A 19,876-nucleotide genomic window follows, 5' to 3' on the forward strand; every position below is an offset into this window, starting at 1 on the left:
ATACCTTGGCCTAAACATCAACTTCCACAAAGCTGTGAACGATCTGAGAGACAAGGCAAGAAGGGCATTCTATGCCATCAAAAGGAACATAAAATTCAATTCCAATTAGGATCTGGCTAAAAATACTTGAATCAGTCATAGAGCCCATTGCCGTTTGTGGTTGTGAGGTCTGGGGTCCGCTCACCAACCAAGACTTCACAAAATGGGACAAACACCAAATTGAGACTCTGGATGCAAAATTCAGCAAAACATCCTCCGTGTACAACGTAGAACACCAAATATGAGCAGGATTAGGCCGATACCCACTAATTATCAAAATCCAGAAAAGAGCACACACACACACACACACACACACAGAGCAGCTGTTGAATTACATCAGGACACATCTCTCCAATCACATGCTCTGATAAATAACACTAACTAATAGCTTGGTTGGGTGGGTTCATGACAGGCTCTACTCTAACAGAGAACACCAGAGACCTGGTCTGAATTGACGGTGAGTGGACTTAAGTTCAGTTTAAAGGCCTAAATGTACAGAGTAATAATCATTACCAAATAAACTGGCTACAGGAACGTTTCATAGTCACACCCAAACGGTTCAAAGTTGCACCATTCTCATTTAAACACATCCCACATTATTTATGTGATGTTTTGTTTTTATTTTGTGTAAATCTTTTTTTACTGCAAATGGCCCCCAGATTTTTATCATAGCCCATTTTTTTACGGACATGGAAAGCATCACACTAGAATGGAGAACATCATAAAGATTGGACTTGGTACTGACTGTAAACCCTGCTATAAACACAGAGGGAGACAGAAGAGAGGGAGGGGGAGATATGAAAACAGAGAGGGTCATTTACTTACTTTAATTCCCTGTCCTCCCCTCTCTCTCTCCCTCTCTCTTACTCTCTGTCTCTTTCTTTCTTCCCTCCCTCTCTCTCTCTCCCTCTCCCCCCTCTCTCTCTCTCTCCCTCCCTTCTCTCCCCCTCTCTCCCCTCGCCCTCCCCACTTCTCTCCCCCTCTCTCCACTCGCCCTCCCCCTCTCTCACCCTCCCGTCCTCCCCTCTTTCTCTCGCTCTCTCTCTCCCCCTCTCTTACCCTCTCTCTCTCTCTTACCCTCTCTCTCTCTCTCTCCCTCTCTCTCTCTTACCCTCTCTCTCCCCCTCTCTTACCCTCTCTCTCTCTCCCCCTCACTCTCCCCCCCTCTCTCCCTCTCTTACCCTCTCACCCTCTCTCTCTTACCCTCTCTCTCTCTCCTTCTCTCTCTCTTACCCTTTCTCTCTCTCTCTCTCTTACCCCCTCTCTCTCTCTTACCCCCTCGCTCCCTCTCTCTTACCCCCTCTATCTCTCTATCTCTCTCTTACCCTCTCTCTCCCTCTCTCTCTTACCCCATCTCTCTCTCTCTCTCTCTCTTACCTTCTCTCTTACCCCCCCTCTCTCTGTCTTACTGTCTCTCTCTCCGTCTCTCTTATCTTCTCTCTTACCCCTCTCTCTCTCTCTCTTACCTTCTCTCTTACCCCCCTCTCTCTCTCTTACCTTCTCTCTTACCCTCTCTCTCTCTCTCTCTCCCTCTCGCTTACCGTCTCTCACTCTCTCTCTCTTACTTTCTCTCTTACCCCCCCTCTCTCTCTTACCGTCTCTCTCTCTCTTACCATCTCTCTCTCCCGCTCTCTCTCTCTCTCTCTCTTACCCTCTCTCTCTCTCCCTCTCTCTCTCTCTTACCTTCTCTTTTACCCTCTCTCTCTCCCTCTCTCTCTCTTACCTTCTCTCTTACCCCCCCTCTCTCTCTCTTACCTTCACTCTTACCCTCTCTCTTACCCTCTCTCCCTCCCTCTCTATTTCCTTCTCTCTTTCTCTCTCTCTTACCTCCCCCTCCTACCCTCTCCCCCCCCCTCTCTGTCTTACCATCTCTCTCTTACCCTCTCTCTCCTCTCTCGCTTACCCTCTCTCTCCCTCTCTCTCTCTCTTACTGCCTCTCTCTCTCTTACCTTCTCTCTTACCCCCCCCCTCTCTCTCTCGCTCTCTCTTACTGTCTCTCTCTCCCTCTCTCTCTCGCTTACCCTCTCACTGCCTCTCTCTCTCTTACCCCTCCCCTCTCTCTCTCTCTCTCTCTCTTACCTTCTCTCTTACCCTCTCTCTCTCCCTCTCTCTTACCCTCTCGCTCACTTTCTTTCTCTCGTTCTCTCTCTCTTACCCCCCCTCCTACCCTCTCCCCTCTCTCCCTCTTACCCTCTCTCTCTCCTTCTCTCTCTCTCTCCTCTCTCACTTACCCTCTCTCTCCCTCTCTCTCTCTCACCTCCTCTCTCTCTCTCTTACCTTCTCTCTTACCCTCTCTCTCTCTCCTCTCTCTCTCTCTTACCTTCTATCTTACCCCCCCTCTCTCTCCTTCTCTCTCTCTCTCTTACCTCCTCTCTCTCTCTCTCTCTCTCTCTCTCTTACCTTCTCTCTTACCCTCTCTCTCTCCTTCTCTCTCTCTCTTACCTCCTCTCTCTCTCTCTCTTACCTTCTCTCTTACCCTCTCTCTCTCCTTCTCTCTCTCTCTCTTACCTTCTCTCTTACCCCCCCCCTCTCTCTCTTACCCTCTCTCTCTCTCTCGCTCTCTTACCTTCTCTCTTACCCCCCCTCTTTCTATCTCTCTCTCTTACCCTCTCTTACCATCTCTCTCTCTCTCCCTCTCTCTCTCTCTCTTACCCTCTCTCTTGCTCTTTTTATTTTCAGAGCAACACGCTCACAGCCACAATGAATCCATCAGTATCTGACAGGCCCAGTCATCCAAGACGAGGGAAGTCAAACACAAGATCTATCTTTAAACGCAATGTTTTACCAACAAACTTTCCCTGCCTGGAACACATTAAGAGCCAAATAAATGGCCTGGGGCCGGGAGGAGGGGGGATGGTTAGGATGGTTGGGTGTGTTTGTGTGTATGTGTAGGGGGAGGGGGGTTGTCTGTTCCATTCGCTAGGCTGTGGGCAGGGGTTGCGTGCCTTCGGCAGGGGAAAATAAGTCATAACAGAGTCAAAAAGGCTGTGTGTGAATGAGTTTGTTTTCTTAGTTTGTATTTTTTCTTGGTTGGTAACACTATTATGGCGTGATGGTAATGCCTGACAGATTGACTGGTTGAGCTGGGTTCCACTGAGGCCTAAAACTCCTGCTCCATCAAATACATAGATGTACACACACAAAGGATTGACCACTCAGGTAAAGACCGTATCAGGTTGGAATTGTAAGATTTTAAGACTCCATTTGCAGTAGGCTTGGTTGGGCCTATTCAGGGGTTAACGGTGCACCCATGGAAGCTAGTCTAACCTTTGACCTGGGCTAATGTAGACTCTGGAGCTCGGCGGGATGCTCATTATGGGGCCAGTTGGGGAGAAAATTGTTCACACATGAACCCAGCCGTGAAGTGCTCTCCACCACTGGCCCCATAGCGACTTGAACCTGACCTCCCTTTCTCCCCACAGCCGTGAAGTGCTCTCCACCACTGGCCCCATTGCGACTTGAACCTGACCTCCCTGCTCTCCACAAACAACATTTTACCAGTTTCTCATAGCAGGAAAATAATCCTGCAGAAACAGGAAATGTTAATTATTATGTGGATTAATTGCCATTTTTGCAGGGGTTGCTATTTTTTTTGTTAGAATAAATCAAGTCTGACATTTTAAAATGCAAATGACAAACTTTAGAAGCCTTTTAAAACATTGAATACACTAAAATTTGCATTTCCTGCTGCACAGGAAAATAGTCTGCGACAAGATATGACAACAGTACCTGCATCTGTCCACACTATGTGGCTACTCTGCCCCTTTCAAAGACAGATATTCAATCTGACAAATGAGGATCTGTGGACTTGACTTCTGCGACTAGACAAGCAGGTGAACAATACATGTTAAAATGATTTGTCTTGAGTTGCCAGAATAGAGACGATCATAGCTAGCGATATAATATTTATTTTACTAGGCAAGACCGTTAAGAACAAAATCTTATTTTCAATGACAGCCTACCGGGGAACAGTGGGTTAACTGCCTTGTTCAGGAGAAGAATTACATATTTTTACCTTGTCAGCTCGGGGATTCGATCTTGCAACCTTTCGGTTACTAGTCCAACGCTCTAACCACTAGGCTCCCTGCCACCCCACAATATATAGAGATACGGTATGCTATACTGGACAGTCATTCAAGCAATCGCAAAATGTCAAGATGATCTTGAAGAGATTCCATCCATCCACTCAGAGAGCTTGTCTAGTGGGTTGTGTCAGACAGGTTATAAAACGAGCTGCATATGCCAGAGACATCACAAATAGACAGCAGTCTTTGTTGGTGTGATGTAACCCTGCCAATCCACACACTTAAAGCAGCACTGGGACTTCAACACAATGTCTGTCTGGAGGCTGAATACATTATAGCGTTCCCCATTCCACTTTCTTATTAATGCCCAAAACCTTCACCTCCATTGCTATGTAATTGCTAGGCAATTACACCAAATTACAACTGTTAACAAGGCACTGTAACTATAGTACTTAGAGCATAAACACACGGGTATAAGAGCTGCTGTAATGTAAAGGCTTAGTGGTATCAGTGTTGAGCAGCAACTACCCCAAACAGGTTTCCACTTTCATTGCTGCCTCCGCCCCTCAAATTCCCTAAAAATACCCTAAATGATGTCCCCCTAACCCCCTAAACACCTAACCCCATGTCTTGTCCCCCCCCAATCACGCCCCCTGGCTCTGACCCTCAGGGTGGTGAAAGCTTACCCCATAAACCGCTCTCTGTTCCAAGCATGCTGAGTGATGATTGACTCTGAGTTATGGTACGTTTGTTCTGGCCAAGGTCAAGTCCAAGGGTTAATATAGGACCCGGTATTCATGTTTACAACCATAACATTGGTCTGAAGGGAGGGGAGTAGAGATGGCCATGTTAAAGTTAAAGCCAATCTGAGATGTACTGGCATATTCTGTTGTTCCACCCCTGTCATCAACCACAACATTACCCATAACCCCTTCCCCTTTCCCAACCCCATCCCTATAGCAACCCCATCCCTAGCAACCATGTTAAAAAAATGTTTTTAACTAGGCTAGTTAGTTAAGATCAAATTCTTACTTAAAATGACAGCCTACCGGGGAACAGTGGGTTAACTGCCTTGTTCAGGGGCAGAACGACATATTTTTACCTTGTCAGCTCAGGGATTCGATCTAGCAACCTTTCAGTTACTGGCCCAGCGCTCTAACCACAAGGTTACCTTCTGCCCCAAGTGGTACTGTGGGTATCGATCCATAACCTGGCTCGATATCCACTGACCCCATAACATTAACCCCAACACAAGCCCCCACACACACCCGCCACCTGACCCCATAATCTTAACCTTAACCCCAACACAAGCCCCCACACACCTCCGCCGCCTGACCCCATAATCTTAACCCCAACACAAGCCCCCACACACACCCGCCTGACCCCATAACCTTAACCTTAACCCCAACACAAGCCCCCACACACCCCTGCCGCCTGACCCCATAATCTTAACCCCAACACAAGCCCCCACACACAACCGCCTGACCCCATAACCTTAACCTTAACCCCAACACAAGCCCCCACACACCCCCGCCTGACCCCATAATCTTAACCCCAACACAAGCCCCCACACACCCCTGCCTGACCCCATAATCTTAACCCCAACACAAGCCCCCACACACCCCCGCCTGACCCCATAGCCTTAACCCCAACACAAGCCCCCACACACCCCCGCCGCCTGATCCCCATAATCTTAACCCCAACACAAGCCCCCACACACCCCCGCCGCCTGACCCCATAATCTTAACCCCAACACAAGCCCCCACACACCCCCGCCTGACCCCATAATCTTAACCACAACACAAGCCCCCACACACAACCGCCTGACCCCATAACCTTAACCTTAACCCCAACACAAGCCCCCACACACCCCCGCCGCCTAACCCCATAATCTTAACCAAAATCCCTCCCCACATAATCAACACACACCTGCTGTCTGACCCTTAACACCTCATTCAGTACCCCACCCACCGCCTTCCTGTCTGCCTGCCTGTCTGCCTGCCTGTCTGTCTGTCTGTCTGTCTGTCTGTCTGTCTGTCTGTCTGTCTGCCTGCCTATCTGTTTGTCTGGCTGGCTAACAAAGACCCTTTCACACAAATGCAAATGCACATGCACACAAGCACACACAAAAACACACACACACAAACTTATACAGAGATTACAAGACAATCCTAACCATCTCTTTAGGTCTAATTATCTTCTCTGACAGTGTTACCCTGAGGTTGGCTGACCCTCCAGGCATTGTTTCTGCTACCTAAACACCCGGAGAACCAGCCAGAGAAAATGTACAGATGTCGTTAAGTTATTGCAGCTTTCGTGGCAAAGCAAACAAACGGAGGAAGATGTATGGTATTATTTTATGCTATACGCACTATTTGTAACAGTAGCTCAGGACATTTCATAGACCAAACTGCTCTTTTCCACTGTAGGTTGTGGTAGAGAGGGATTCCAAGTCCTTTTCCCACTGTGAGAAATACATAAGTTAAATAAACTACATGGCCCAGCTTTGGGCAGCTGCTCAATTATTTTCATTAAAACCACCAGATATAACAAACCCCAAGCTGGCAGTGGGCTGATTCTTACAGGAAGGACAGAATACAGAAAGTCCACTCTCTGCCAGAACCCTGCCGAGCCTTCTAGAACCAGCCTGTCCTTGGATAGTATTACCACTATCCCATTCTACAGACATCCTGCCACTGCAGATAAAATGTGACCTCTCGCTGGGCCTGGGTCGCTCTGTATGCCACACAAACTCGCACCCACGCAAGCACACACACACGCACCCAAGCACGCACTCATACACACACGAGCGCACACGCATGCATGCACCGAAGCAAGCACACACAAACAGAGCCTTCTTCCCATGACCCACACACATCGTACTGACAGACAGACATCGTACTGACAGACAGACATCGTACTGATAGACAGACATCGTACTGATAGACAGACATCGTACTGACAGACAGACATCGTACTGATAGACAGACATCGTACTGACAGACAGACATCGTACTGACAGTCGGACATCGTACTGATAGACAGACATCGTACTGACAGACAGACATCGTACTGACAGTCGGACATCGTACTGATAGACAGACATCGTACTGACAGACAGACATCGTACTGACAGTCGGACATCGTACTGATAAAACAGTGGTGACCACTGTGACTCGTCTATATTTAGTTCTGGATGACCTCATCCTTCACTCCTCCTCTCCCCTCCCCTCCCCTCCTTACCCCTCCTCCCCATCCTCTCGCCTCCCCCATCCTCCCCAGAGTCCTTCTCACCCCTCCTTTCCCCTCCCTCACCCTTCCTCACCCCTCCTCTCCCCTCATCACTCTTCCTCTCCCCTCCTCCCGACAGATTTCCCCTCAACCCTCCCCACCTCTCCTCACCTCTCCCATCCCTCACCCTTCCTCTCCCCTCCTCCCCACAGATTCCTTCTCACCTTTCCTCTCCCCTCATCACCACTCCCTCACCCTTGCTCTCCCCTTCTCACCCTTCCTCTCCACTCATCACCCCTTCCTCCCTCTCCCCACAGAGTCCTCCTCAGGCAGGTCTGTTGTCGTAGTGGAACGACAAACTGCACAGTCATATGTAGGTGTGTCTGTCATATTATGAAACATGATGAAGCTGAATTGTGAGACACATCGAATAATAGCAAATCCAGGAACCACAATGAGGACCTCTGTATTCTCTATTGAAGTAAAGACCAAGGCCTTCCTGTGTACACTGTTCAGAAGCAGTGCACTGTGTAGAACATCTGAACCCATTTGTGACACAGTACTTGTATAAGTCCATGACCCTCCACCATGTTGGCACAGAGAGAAGGGGGGGGGGGGGGGCGGGCTGCAGGTCGGATCCAAAGGGGGAGTGTCCTACCTGGGGCTGCCTGTATCTCCACCAGTCCCCCGGCTGCAATCAGGGCCTCAATGATCTTCACGTGGTGTTCTGGGTTTACGTCCGCACTGCAGGCAGATAGACAGGCAGGGGAATAGGTCAGAGGTCAAAGGAAGGGACAGAGAGGTCAAGAAGTCATTGATGTAAATATTGACATAAACATAACATCGTGTTGTTGGGGAGTCAAGAGTTACAACGTCACTTGAACAGAGTGAGAAAGAGGGGAGGGGTGAAAAAGCGAGAGAGCATGCTATCCATCAGATAACAATACAAGCTATTTGTATGGTTGAACTGCATTAGAAAATTAAACAAAATGGCTTCTTTGAAGGTATTGTAAAACTAGTACAAGTTCTAGTGATAGTTTCTGGGGTATGAACCCGTTCCCTCCTTCCCTCCCTTCCGCTCTCCTCTATTGAATTTTGCCTGCTGCTGGGTCAGAGAAACTGTTGATTAACTTAGGTACTTATTCCCTATAATTCAAGTCCTGTGGTGGCTGTGTGACGGACCTCTCTCAGAGGAAGATGACTAAACAAAATGACTTTTTGAGGCATGATACACTTTCAAATCAAATCAAATCAAATGCTATTGGTCACATACACATGGTTAGCAGATGTTATTGCGAGTATAGCGAAATGCTTGTGCTTCTAGTTCCAACAGTGCAGTAATATCTAACAAGTAATATAACAATTTCACAACAACTACCTTATACACACAAATCTAAGAAAAGGGATGGAATATATATATAAATATATGGATGAGCGATGACCGAGAGGCATAGGCAAGATGCAGTAGATGGTGTAGAATACAATATATAAACTCAGCAAAAAAATCTACTGTCTTTCAAAGATAATTCATAAAAATCCAAATAACTTCACCGATCTTCATTGTAAAGGGTTTTAACACTGATTCACATGCTTGTTCAATGAACCATAAACAATCAATGAACATGTAAATAATTACTGAACATGCAATTCATGAACTGTATGATCTACTACTTTATGATCTACTACTTTATGATCTACTACTTTATGATCTACTACTTTATGATCTACTACTTTATGATCTACTTTATGTTCTACTACTATATGATCTACTACTATATGATCTACTTTATGTTCTACTACTATATGATCTACTACTTTATGATCTACTACTATATGATCTACTACTTTATGTTCTACTACTATATGATCTACTACTTTATGATCTACTTTATGTTCTACTACTATATGATCTACTACTTTATGATCTACTACTATATGATCTACTACTTTATGTTCTACTACTATATGATCTACTACTTTATGATCTACTTTATGTTCTACTACTATATGATCTACTACTTTATGATCTACTACTTTATGATCTACTACTTTATGATCTACTACTTTATGATCTACTACTTTATGATCTACTACTTTATGATCTACTTTATGTTCTACTACTATATGATTTACTACTATATGATCTACTACTTTATTGACTACTACTTTATGATCTACTACTTTATGATCTACTACTTTATGATCTACTTTATGTTCTACTACTATATGATCTACTACTTTATGATCTACTACTTTATGATCTACTACTTTATGATCTACTACTTTATGATCTACTACTTTATGATCTACTACTTTATGATCTACTTTATGTTCTACTACTATATGATCTACTACTATATGATCTACTACTTTATTGACTACTACTTTATGATCTACTACTTTATGATCTACTACTAAATGATCTAGTAGTATATGATCTACTACTATATGATCTAGTACTATATGATCTAGTAGTATATGATCTACTATATGATCTACTTTATGTTCTACTACTATATGATCTACTACTATATGATCTACTACTAAATGATCTACTACTATATGATCTACTACTATATGATCTAGTAGTATATGATCTACTACTATATGATCTACTACTTTATGATCTACTACTATATGATCTACTACTTCATGATCTACTACTATATGATCTACTACTATATGATCTAGTACTAAATGATCTACTACTTTATGATCTACTACTATATGATCTACTACTATATGATCTACTACTATATGATCTACTTTATGATCTACTACTATATGATCTACTTTATGATCTACTACTATATGATCTACTACTATATGATCTACTACTCTATGATCTACTTTATGTTCTATTACTATATGATCTACTACTTTATGATCTACTACTATATGATCTACTACTATATGATCTAGTACTATATGATCTACTTTATGATCTACTACTATATGATCTACTATATGTTCTACTACTATATGATCTAGTACTATATTATCTACTATATGATCTACTATATGTTCTACTACTGTATGATCTACTACTATATGATCTACTTCTATATGATCTACTACTATATGATCTACTACTATATGATCTACTACTATATGATCTAGTACTAGATATGATCTTCTATATGATCTACTACTATATGATCTACTACTATATGATCTACTACTATATGATCTAGTACTAGATATGATCTTCTATATGATCTACTACTATATGATCTACTTCTATATGATCTACTACTATATGATCTACTACTATATGATCTAGTACTAAATGATCTACTACTTTATGATCTACTACTATATGATCTACTACTATATGATCTACTACTATATGATCTACTACTATATGATCTAGTACTATATGATATACTATATGTTCTACTACTATATGATCTAGTACTATATGATCTACTACTATATGATCTTCTATATGATCTACTACTATATGATCTACTTCTATATGATCTACTACTATATGATCTACTACTATATGATCTACTATATGATATACTACTATATGTTCTCCTACTATATGATCTACTACTATATGATCTACTACTATATGATCTAGTAGTAGATATGATCTTCTATATGATCTACTACTATATGATCTACTACTATATGATCTAGTAGTAGATATGATCTTCTATATGATCTACTACTATATGATCTACTATTAGTATATGATCTATTACTATATGATCTACTATATGATCTACTATTAGTATATGATCTATTACTATATGATCTACTATATGATCTACTATTAGTATATGATCTATTACTATATGATCTACTATATGATCTACTATTAGTATATGATCTATTACTATATGATCTACTATATGATCTACTATTAGTATATGATCTATTACTATATGATCTACTATATGATCTACTATTAGTATATGATCTATTACTATATGATCTACTATATGATCTACTATTAGTATATGATCTATTACTATATGATCTACTATATGATCTACTATTAGTATATGATCTATTACTATATGATATACTACTATACACTCCATGATCTGCGTTGTTTGGTTTTGGAAGTACTTGGCAGAGTTCTCTGCCTGGCATGGCGCTAAATGGTTAAGAAGACCCTTCTCCCTGCCCTGCCGTTTCTCTCTTTGGTCTAATCCACTGAGCTTACGTCTGAGTCCCAAATGAGAGTACGTAGTGCATTACTTTTGATCAGAGTCCTATGGGCCCTGGTAAAAAGTAGTGCACTACATAGGGATTATTGTGCCATTTGGGTTACATCCTATGTTAGAAAGGTCAGACAAACAGACTCAGGTTGGCCTCCCTCCATCTGTTTCTCTGGTGGTTATGGCTGGGGGGCTGGAGCACCATGGGTCAAGTTTTCATAAAAAACCTGACAGAGCGACGGGCCAGAGAGAGCAATGCATTCTGGGACAGCCCAGCACGCTCACTCCTTCTGGTGACGTCAGAGGCGAGCGACAGAGCGAGTGGAAGAGGCTACGCAAATATCACGAGTTCTGACTCATTGACTGTAATCTCCTATTCCAGATTTCTTTGTAAACAGAAGCCAGAAACGGACATTCCTGCGTGATACAGAGCAATTCTCCCAGTGAGCTTTGGCAGTGTGTGAACAAACAGCATACTCAACATGCTAATGCTTTCCCACTGGACAAAAACAGTTTGAATTAACGTTGTTTCCACATCATTACAACCAAAACAATATGCATGATGACGTTGAATCAACGTGGAAAACGGATTGGATTTGCAAAAAGTAATTTAGTCTTTTTTTCACCCAACTTTTAACCTAAATCAAAAGACATGGTGACATTTTTTGTTGATTTCAAGTTGAATTAACTTTAGTTGACAACTCAACCAAATGTAAATCCAAACTATACGTTTCTGAGAATGTCAGTATACAGTGGGGAGAACCAGTATTTGATACACTACTTTCCTACTTACAAAGCATGTAGAGGTCTGTCATTTTTATCATAGGTACACTTCAACTGTGAGAGACGGAATCTAAAACAAAAATCCAGAAAATCACATTGTATGATTTTAAATAATTAATTAGCATTTTATTGCATGACATAAGTATTTGATCACCTACCAACCAGTAAGAATTCCGGCTCTCACAGACCTGTTAGTTTTTCTTTAAGAAGCCCTCCTGTTCTCCACTCATTACCCGTATTAACTGCACCTGTTTGAACTCGTTACCTCGGCAGTGTATCAAATACTTGTTCTCCCCACTGTATATATATATCTGAGAATGTCAGTATATATATCTGAGAATATCATTATATATATCTGAGAATGTCAGTATATATATCTGAGAATGTCAGTATATATATCTGAGAATATCATTATATATATCTGAGAATGCCAGTATATATCTGAGGATGTCAGTATATATATGTGAGAATGTCAGTATATATGTGAGAATGTCAGTATATTTCTGAGAATGTCAGTATATATACCTGAGAATGTCACTATATATCTAAGAATATCATTATATATATCTGAGAATGCCGGTATATATCTGAGAATGTCAGTATATATATCTGTGAATGTCAGTATATTTCTGAGAATGTCAGTATATATATCTGATAATGTCAGTATATATCTGAGATTGTCAGTATATATCTGAGGATGTCAGTATATATATTTGTGAATGTCAGTATACAGTATGTCTGAGAATGTCAGTATATATATATCTGAGAATGTCAGTATACAGTATATCTGAGAATGTCAGTATACAGTATATCTGAGAATGTCAGTATACAGTATATATCTGAGAATATAGCATGCATAAGACCCATGCTTGATATGTTTCCTATACCTGTTGGATATACCTGGAACCCAAAAAAGATTTTAAAAGGGTTCTCCTATGGGGACAGCTGAATAACCCTTTTAGGTTCTTGATAGCACCTTTTTTCCAGCACCAAACCACTTCACCAATGCACCAATCAGTCTTACCAGAAGTGGGAGTGTTTGAAGATGGCCTCACTGAAGGTCTGTCCTAGAAGCCTGGGGCTGGCCTGGTTCTGAGCCCCACTCTGGGCCACCCTGACCAAGTGTCTGGTGAGGTGCACCAGGAGCTGGTGGTTGGCCTGGGGGACACTGGGGGACTCTAGGATCTTCTTCAGCTTCTCGCCACACTCCTCCACGCTCTGAGTCTCTGGAGTAGCAAGACAGAGAGAGGGGGAATGAGTACAAGTGTGAATTGTATTTGTGTGTGTGTGTCTGTGTGTATGCGTGTGCGCTGGGATAGAGAGCCAGGCACTAATAACAGAACACACCTACAGTGCCTTCAGAAGGTTTTCACACCCCTTGACTTTCTCCATATGTTGTGTTACAGTCTGAATTCAAAATGGATTAAATACATGTATTTTCTCACCCATCTACACACAATAAACCATAATGACAAAGTGAAAACATGTTTTACGACATTTGCAAATTTATTGAAAATGAAATACAGAAATATCTCATTTACATACAGTGCATTCGGAAAGTATTCAGACCCCTTGACTTTTTCCACATTTTGTTACGTTACTGCTGTATTTCAGCCCTCATTGATCTCCACACAATGTCCCATAATGACAAAGCAAACATTGTTTTTTTTGTTTTTTTGCAAATGTATACATTTAAAAAACTGAAATATCACAATTACACAATTATTCAGACCCTCTACTCAGTAAAAGGTGTTGAAGCATCAGCGATTACAGCCTCAAGTCTTCTTGGGACACTACAAGTTTGGCACACCTGTATTTGGGGAGTTTGTCCCATTCTACTCTGCAGGGCCACTCAAGGACATTCAGAGACTTGTCCCGAAGGCACTCCTGCTTTGTCTTGGCTGTGTGCTTAGGGTCATTGTCCTGTTGGAAGGTGAACCTTCACCCCAGTCTGAGGTCTTGAGCACTCTGGAGCAGGTTTTCATGAAGAATCTCTGTACTTTGCTCCATTCATCTTTGCCTCGATCCTGACTAGTCTCCCAGTCCCTGCTGCTGAAAAACATCCCGACAGCATGATGTTGCCACCACCATGCTTCACCGTAGGGATGGTGCCAGGTTTCCTCCAGACGTGACGCTTGGCATTCAGGCCAAATATTTCAATCTTGGATTCATCAGCCCAGAGAACCTCGTTTCTCATGGTCTGAGAGTCTTTAGGTGCTTTTTGGCAAACTCCAAGTGGGCTGTCATGTGCCTTTTACTGAGGAGTGGCTTCCGTCTGGCCACTCTACAATAAAGGTCTGATTGGTGGAGTGCTGCAGAGATGGTTGTCCTTCTGGAAGGTTCTCCCATCTCCACAGAGGAACTCTGGAGCTCTGTCAGTGTGACCATCAGGTTCTTGGTCCCTGCCTTTCTCCCCGATTGCTCAGTTTGGCCGGGTGGCCAGCTCTAGGAAGAGTCTTGGTGGTTCCAAACTTCTTCCATTTAAGAATGATTGAGGCCACTCTGTTGGGGACCTTCAATGCTGCAGACATTTTTTGGTACCCGACAATTCCGTCAAGCTCACAACTTGGTTTTTGCTCTGACATGCACTGTCAACTGTGGAACCTTATATAGACAGGTGTGTGCCTTTCCAAATCATGTCTAATCAAATGGATTTACCACAGTTGGATTCCAATCAAGTTGTGGAAACATCTCAAGGACGATCAATGGAAACAGAATGCTAAATTTCAGCTAAATTTCAAGTCTCAGAGCAAAGGGTCTGAATACTATTTAAATAAGGTATTTTTGTTTTTTATTTTTAATAAATTAGCTGTAATTCTGAAAAGCTGTTTACGGTTTGTCATGATGCGGTATTTTATGTATATTGATGAGACTAATATATTTTTTAATCCATTTTAAAATAAGGTTGTAATGTAACAAAATGTGGAAAAAGTCAAGGGGTCTGAATAATTTCCGAATGCACTGTAAGTATCAGTGATTCTAACATAACACTTTGTTTTCAGGAAATAAAGTTAATTTCTTTCCCACATTTTTTGCAGTATTACTTTAGTACCTTGTTGCAAAAAGGATGCATGTTTTGGAATATTTTTATTCTGTACAGGCTTCCTTCTTTTCACTGTCATTTAGGTGAGTATTGTGGAGTAAATACAATGTTGTTGCTCCATCCTCAGTTTGTGGTGAAATCCCTGAGTGGTTTCCTTCCTCTCCGGCTACTGAGTTATTAAGATGGACACCTGTATCTTTGTAGTGACTGGCTGTATTGATACACCATCCAAAGTGTAATGAATATCTTCACCATGTTCAAAGGGATATTCAATGTCTGCTTTTTTTACCCATCTACCAATAGGTGTCCTTCTTTGTGAGGCATTGGAAAACCTCCCTGGTCATTGTTGTTGAATCTGTGTTTGAAATTCACTGCTCGACTGAGGGACCTTACATATAAATGGCATTTGGAAACTTTTCAGACCCCTTCCCCTTTTCCACATTTTGTTACGTTACAGCCTTTTTCTAAAATGGATGAAATAAATAAAAGTCCTCATCAATCTATACCCAATACCCAATAATGACAAAATGAAAACAGGCTTTTGGAAATGTCCATGCAACTTATTATGTGACTTGGTTAAACACATTTTTACTCCTGAACATATTTAGGCTTTCCATCACAAAGGGATTGAATAATTATTGACTCAAGACATTTCAGCATTACATTTTTTATTAATTTGTAAAAAATGATTGGGTATTGTGTGGAGGCCAGTGACACAAAATCTAAATTTAATACATTTTCGATTCAGGCTCTAACACAACAAAATGTGGAAGAAGTCAAGGGGTGTAAACACATTCGGAAGGTCTAATCAGTAATTTGAAAATTTGACAGATATACAGGGAGATTTGAATTCAGAATTATAGCCTCCCCAACAGCAGCACTGCTGTCTAGAATGTTGTTGTCAATCTGTTGTAGTCACCCATCCATGCCATTAGCTTTGATGGGACAGCATATATATGGGATAACAGTTATAAACACTGTGTCTCTGTGTCTCCGGATGGGATCAGATGTTCTCACAGCTCAGACGATGCTGTTGTTTAGAGAGGAGAAGGCAGAATGATGCTCTCACCAAAAGACCCAACATAGGTACCTCTGCAATACTCTGCTGTCTAGGCAGCTGGGGGTTCTCTCTGTGGAAGATCACATAGCCACTACGTATTGCTCATGCACTTCTGCACTCTGCTTAACGATGAGTGTACTGGAGTGTACTGTACTGTAGTGCCCTGGAATGTACTGGAGTATACTGTAGTGTACTGGAGTGTACTATACTGTAGTGCCCTGGAGTGTACTAGAGTGAGTGTACTGTACTGAGTGCACTGTAGTGTACTGCAGTGTACTGTAGTGAGTGTGCTGTACTGTAGGGTACTGAGTGTACTGTAGTGTACTGTAGTGTACTGCAGTGTACTGTAGTGAGTGTGCTGTACTGTAGGGTACTGAGTGTACTGTAGTGTACTGTAGTGTACTGCAGTGTACTGTAGTGAGTGTGCTGTACTGTAGGGTACTGAGTGTACTGTAGTGTACTGTAGTGTACAGAGTGTACTGTAGTGTACTGTAGTGTACAGAGTGTACTGTAGTGTACTGTAGTGTACAGAGTGTACTGTAGTGAGTGTGCTGTACTGTAGTGTACAGAGTGTACTGTAGTGAGTGTGCTGTACTGTAGGGTACTGAGTGTACTGTAGTGTACTGTAGTGTACAGAGTGTACTGTAGTGAGTGTGCTGTACTGTAGGGTACTGAGTGTACTGTAGTGTACAGAGTGTACTGTGTTTTGTGTCCAGCCTTTGATTTGATTCTGCTACTAAGGAGAAGCAACCCTGTCTTCTATTGGAAACGGCCTTTTTATATTTAGTATAGGTACTAAAATATAATGGAGCTAGCTTTCTTCATTCACATACTGTACACGAAAGAAGCAGAATGTCATCCATATTGACCTATTATAGTGGTGCATTTGGACTTTGCAAAGAATTTTTATTTGATTTTTTTTACCCGTGTTTGTGATCGATCCTAAGTCAAAGTGCTCTGGACTTAAACAACCACCAGGAGGATAGTCTCAGTAAATCTGTCAATCCTGACTAATGGTGTGTTCTGAAGCCAAGAGTGGAAGAGTGTTTGTGTTGAGCCTGTGGTGTGTGTGTGTGATTATGGGTTGTGTGTGAGTGTGTGTAGGTGTGAGTGTATATGTGTGTGTGTGATTTTGTGTATGTGTGTGAATATGTGTGTGTGTGTGATTATGTGTGTGCGTGTGTATGTGTGTGTGGGTGTGTGTGATTATGTATGTGTGTGTATGTGTATGTGTGAGTGTGTGAGTGAGTGTGTGTGTGTGTGTGAGTGAGTGTGTGTGTGTGTGTGTGTGTGTGTGTGTGTGTGTGTGTGTGTGTGTGTGTGTGTGTGTGTGTGTGTGTGTGTGTGTGTGTGTGTGTGTGTGATTGTATGTTAGCTGCAGAAGTGCTCATTCGTGGAGCGCCTCATGTCTGCTGATGAGGAGGACTACTCTCCTGTTAGCTGCTATAGTAGCATGGCTGAGACAGGCTTTTCTCTTAATGACTTCCACCCACGCCTGGGGCCAATAGGGATGGCCTGGTTAAGGCTGGCCCGGGGTGATTATATGAGATAAGTGTCTTAGGGTCAGGGGTTAGAGGTTAGGGACACACTGTGAGAGGGTTAGGAGGGCTTGGGGAGGGAGGAGGTTGTGTGTGTTGAGGGGGAGTGTGTGTATATATGTGTGGGTGGGTGGGTGTGTGTCGGTCAGAGTTGTTGGATGATATATAGTTGACAATCTGTCTGGTCTGATAGAGGGCAGCTGTGTTGACCTCCTCTTGTCTCGCCTCCTCGGACCACAGACACAGCCAATGACCGCTACCCACTCTAGACCCCCCCCCCCCCCAGACCCCCTGCCCTCCCACCCACATCCCGTCTGGAGGTGTTATCACCCCCCCCCCCCCAGAACCTTATCGATACGGTCTGATCCTGGCTCAATAGAGGCTGGGAACTTGACCTGTCCATCTGTCCCTGAGGATCTACTGGACACTGAGACTAGAACTGGACAGGGAGGAAGGGGGGTAGACCTTTTGGTGCCACTAACCGGTTGACTGGATTTCCATCTGTCCATAAGGACACTAGACAGCCCAGGGAGGAGGAAGTAAGGGAGGGTTAGAGTTGGGCTGACTAGGGCTGATTAGGGAGGAGGAAGTAAGGGAGGGTTAGAGTTGGGCTGACTAGGGCTGACTAGGGAGGAGGAAGTAAGGGAGGGTTAGAGTTGGGCTGACTATGGAGGAGGAAGTAAGGGAGGGTTAGAGCTCGGCTGACTAGGGAGGAGAGAGTAAGGGAGGGTTAGAGCTGGGCTGACTAGGGAGGAGGAAGTAAGGGAGGGTTAGAGCTGGGCTGACTAGGGAGGAGGAAGTAAGGGAGGGTTAGAGCTGGGCTGACTAGGGAGGAGGAAGTAAGGGAGGGTTAGAGCTGGGCTGACTAGGGAGGAGGAGGTAAGGGAGGGTTAGAGCTGGGCTGACTAGGGAGGAGGAAGTAAGGGAGGGTTAGAGCTGGGTGCCCCCCTTTGTCCGGTCCAGATGGGCATGGTCTGGCTGTAAAGCTTGCCCTGTACCCTGGGTTCTTAGAGATGTCACTCTGAGTCTGGATTAGGCCAATAGGATGACTGACCACTTCTATTGTCTGAGACAGACACAAAGGGATGGGACTGAGACACCTGGACGAAGTCTGCTGAGATTGGTGTTACACTGCCAGTCGCATGGTCGGTCAGACTGACTGTGACCTTGAGCACCGGACGGTCGGTTGGTCTGTCTCACTCCTGGAGAGTAGCATTTAAATACAGTTGATGTCGGAAGTTTACATACACTTAGGTTGGTTGGAGTCATTAAAACTCGTTTTCAACCACTCCACAAATTTCTTGTTAACAGACTATAGTTTTGACAAGTCGGTTAGGACATCTACTTTGCGCAGAACACAAGTCATTTTTCCAACAATTGTTCACAGACAGATTATTTCACTTATAATTCACTGTATCACAATTCCAGTGGATCAGAAGTTTACATATACTAAGTTGACTGTGCCTTTAAACAGCTTGGAAAATCCCAAAAATGATGTCATGGCTTTAAAAGCTTCTGATAAGCTAATTGACATCATTTGAGTCAATTGGAGGTGTACCTGTGGATGTATTTCAAGGCCTACCTTCAAACTCAGTGCCTCTTTGCTTGACATGGGAAAATCAAAATAAATCAGCCAAGACCTCAGGAAAACAATTGTAGAACTCCACAAGTCTGGTTCATCATTGGGAGCAATTTCCAAATGCCTGAAGGTACCACGTTCATCTGTTCACACAATAGTACGCAAGTATAAACACCATGGGACCACATAGCCGTCATACCGCTCAGGAAGGAGACGCGTTCTGTCTCCTAGAGATGAACGTACTTTGGTGTGAAAAGTGCAAATCAATCCCAGAACAACAGCAAAGGACCTTGTGAAGATGCTGAAGGAAACAGGTACAAAAGTATCTATATCCACAGTAAAACGAGTCCTATATCGACATAACCTGAAAAGCCGCTCAGCAAGAAAGAAGTCACTGCTCCAA

At 43.0% G+C, this 19,876-nt stretch overlaps 1 protein-coding gene across 1 annotated transcript in view; it reads right to left on the bottom strand.

The window, feature by feature from the left end:
* LOC116376685 (phosphatidylinositol 3-kinase regulatory subunit alpha-like) overlaps nucleotides 1–19,876 on the bottom strand; it is a 245,533-nt gene that overhangs the window by 53,656 nt on the left and 172,001 nt on the right. Inside the window, exons 6-7 of the mRNA XM_031838032.1 lie at nucleotides 13,278–13,479; nucleotides 7,859–8,039 (exon numbers count right to left, since the gene is read on the bottom strand). Coding sequence (XP_031693892.1) covers nucleotides 7,859–8,039; nucleotides 13,278–13,479 — 383 coding nt within the window. The remainder of the gene's footprint in view (nucleotides 1–7,858; nucleotides 8,040–13,277; nucleotides 13,480–19,876) is intronic.

This window comes from Oncorhynchus kisutch, linkage group LG13, assembly GCF_002021735.2.
Source record: "Oncorhynchus kisutch isolate 150728-3 linkage group LG13, Okis_V2, whole genome shotgun sequence".
Classification (NCBI taxonomy): domain Eukaryota; kingdom Metazoa; phylum Chordata; class Actinopteri; order Salmoniformes; family Salmonidae; genus Oncorhynchus; species Oncorhynchus kisutch.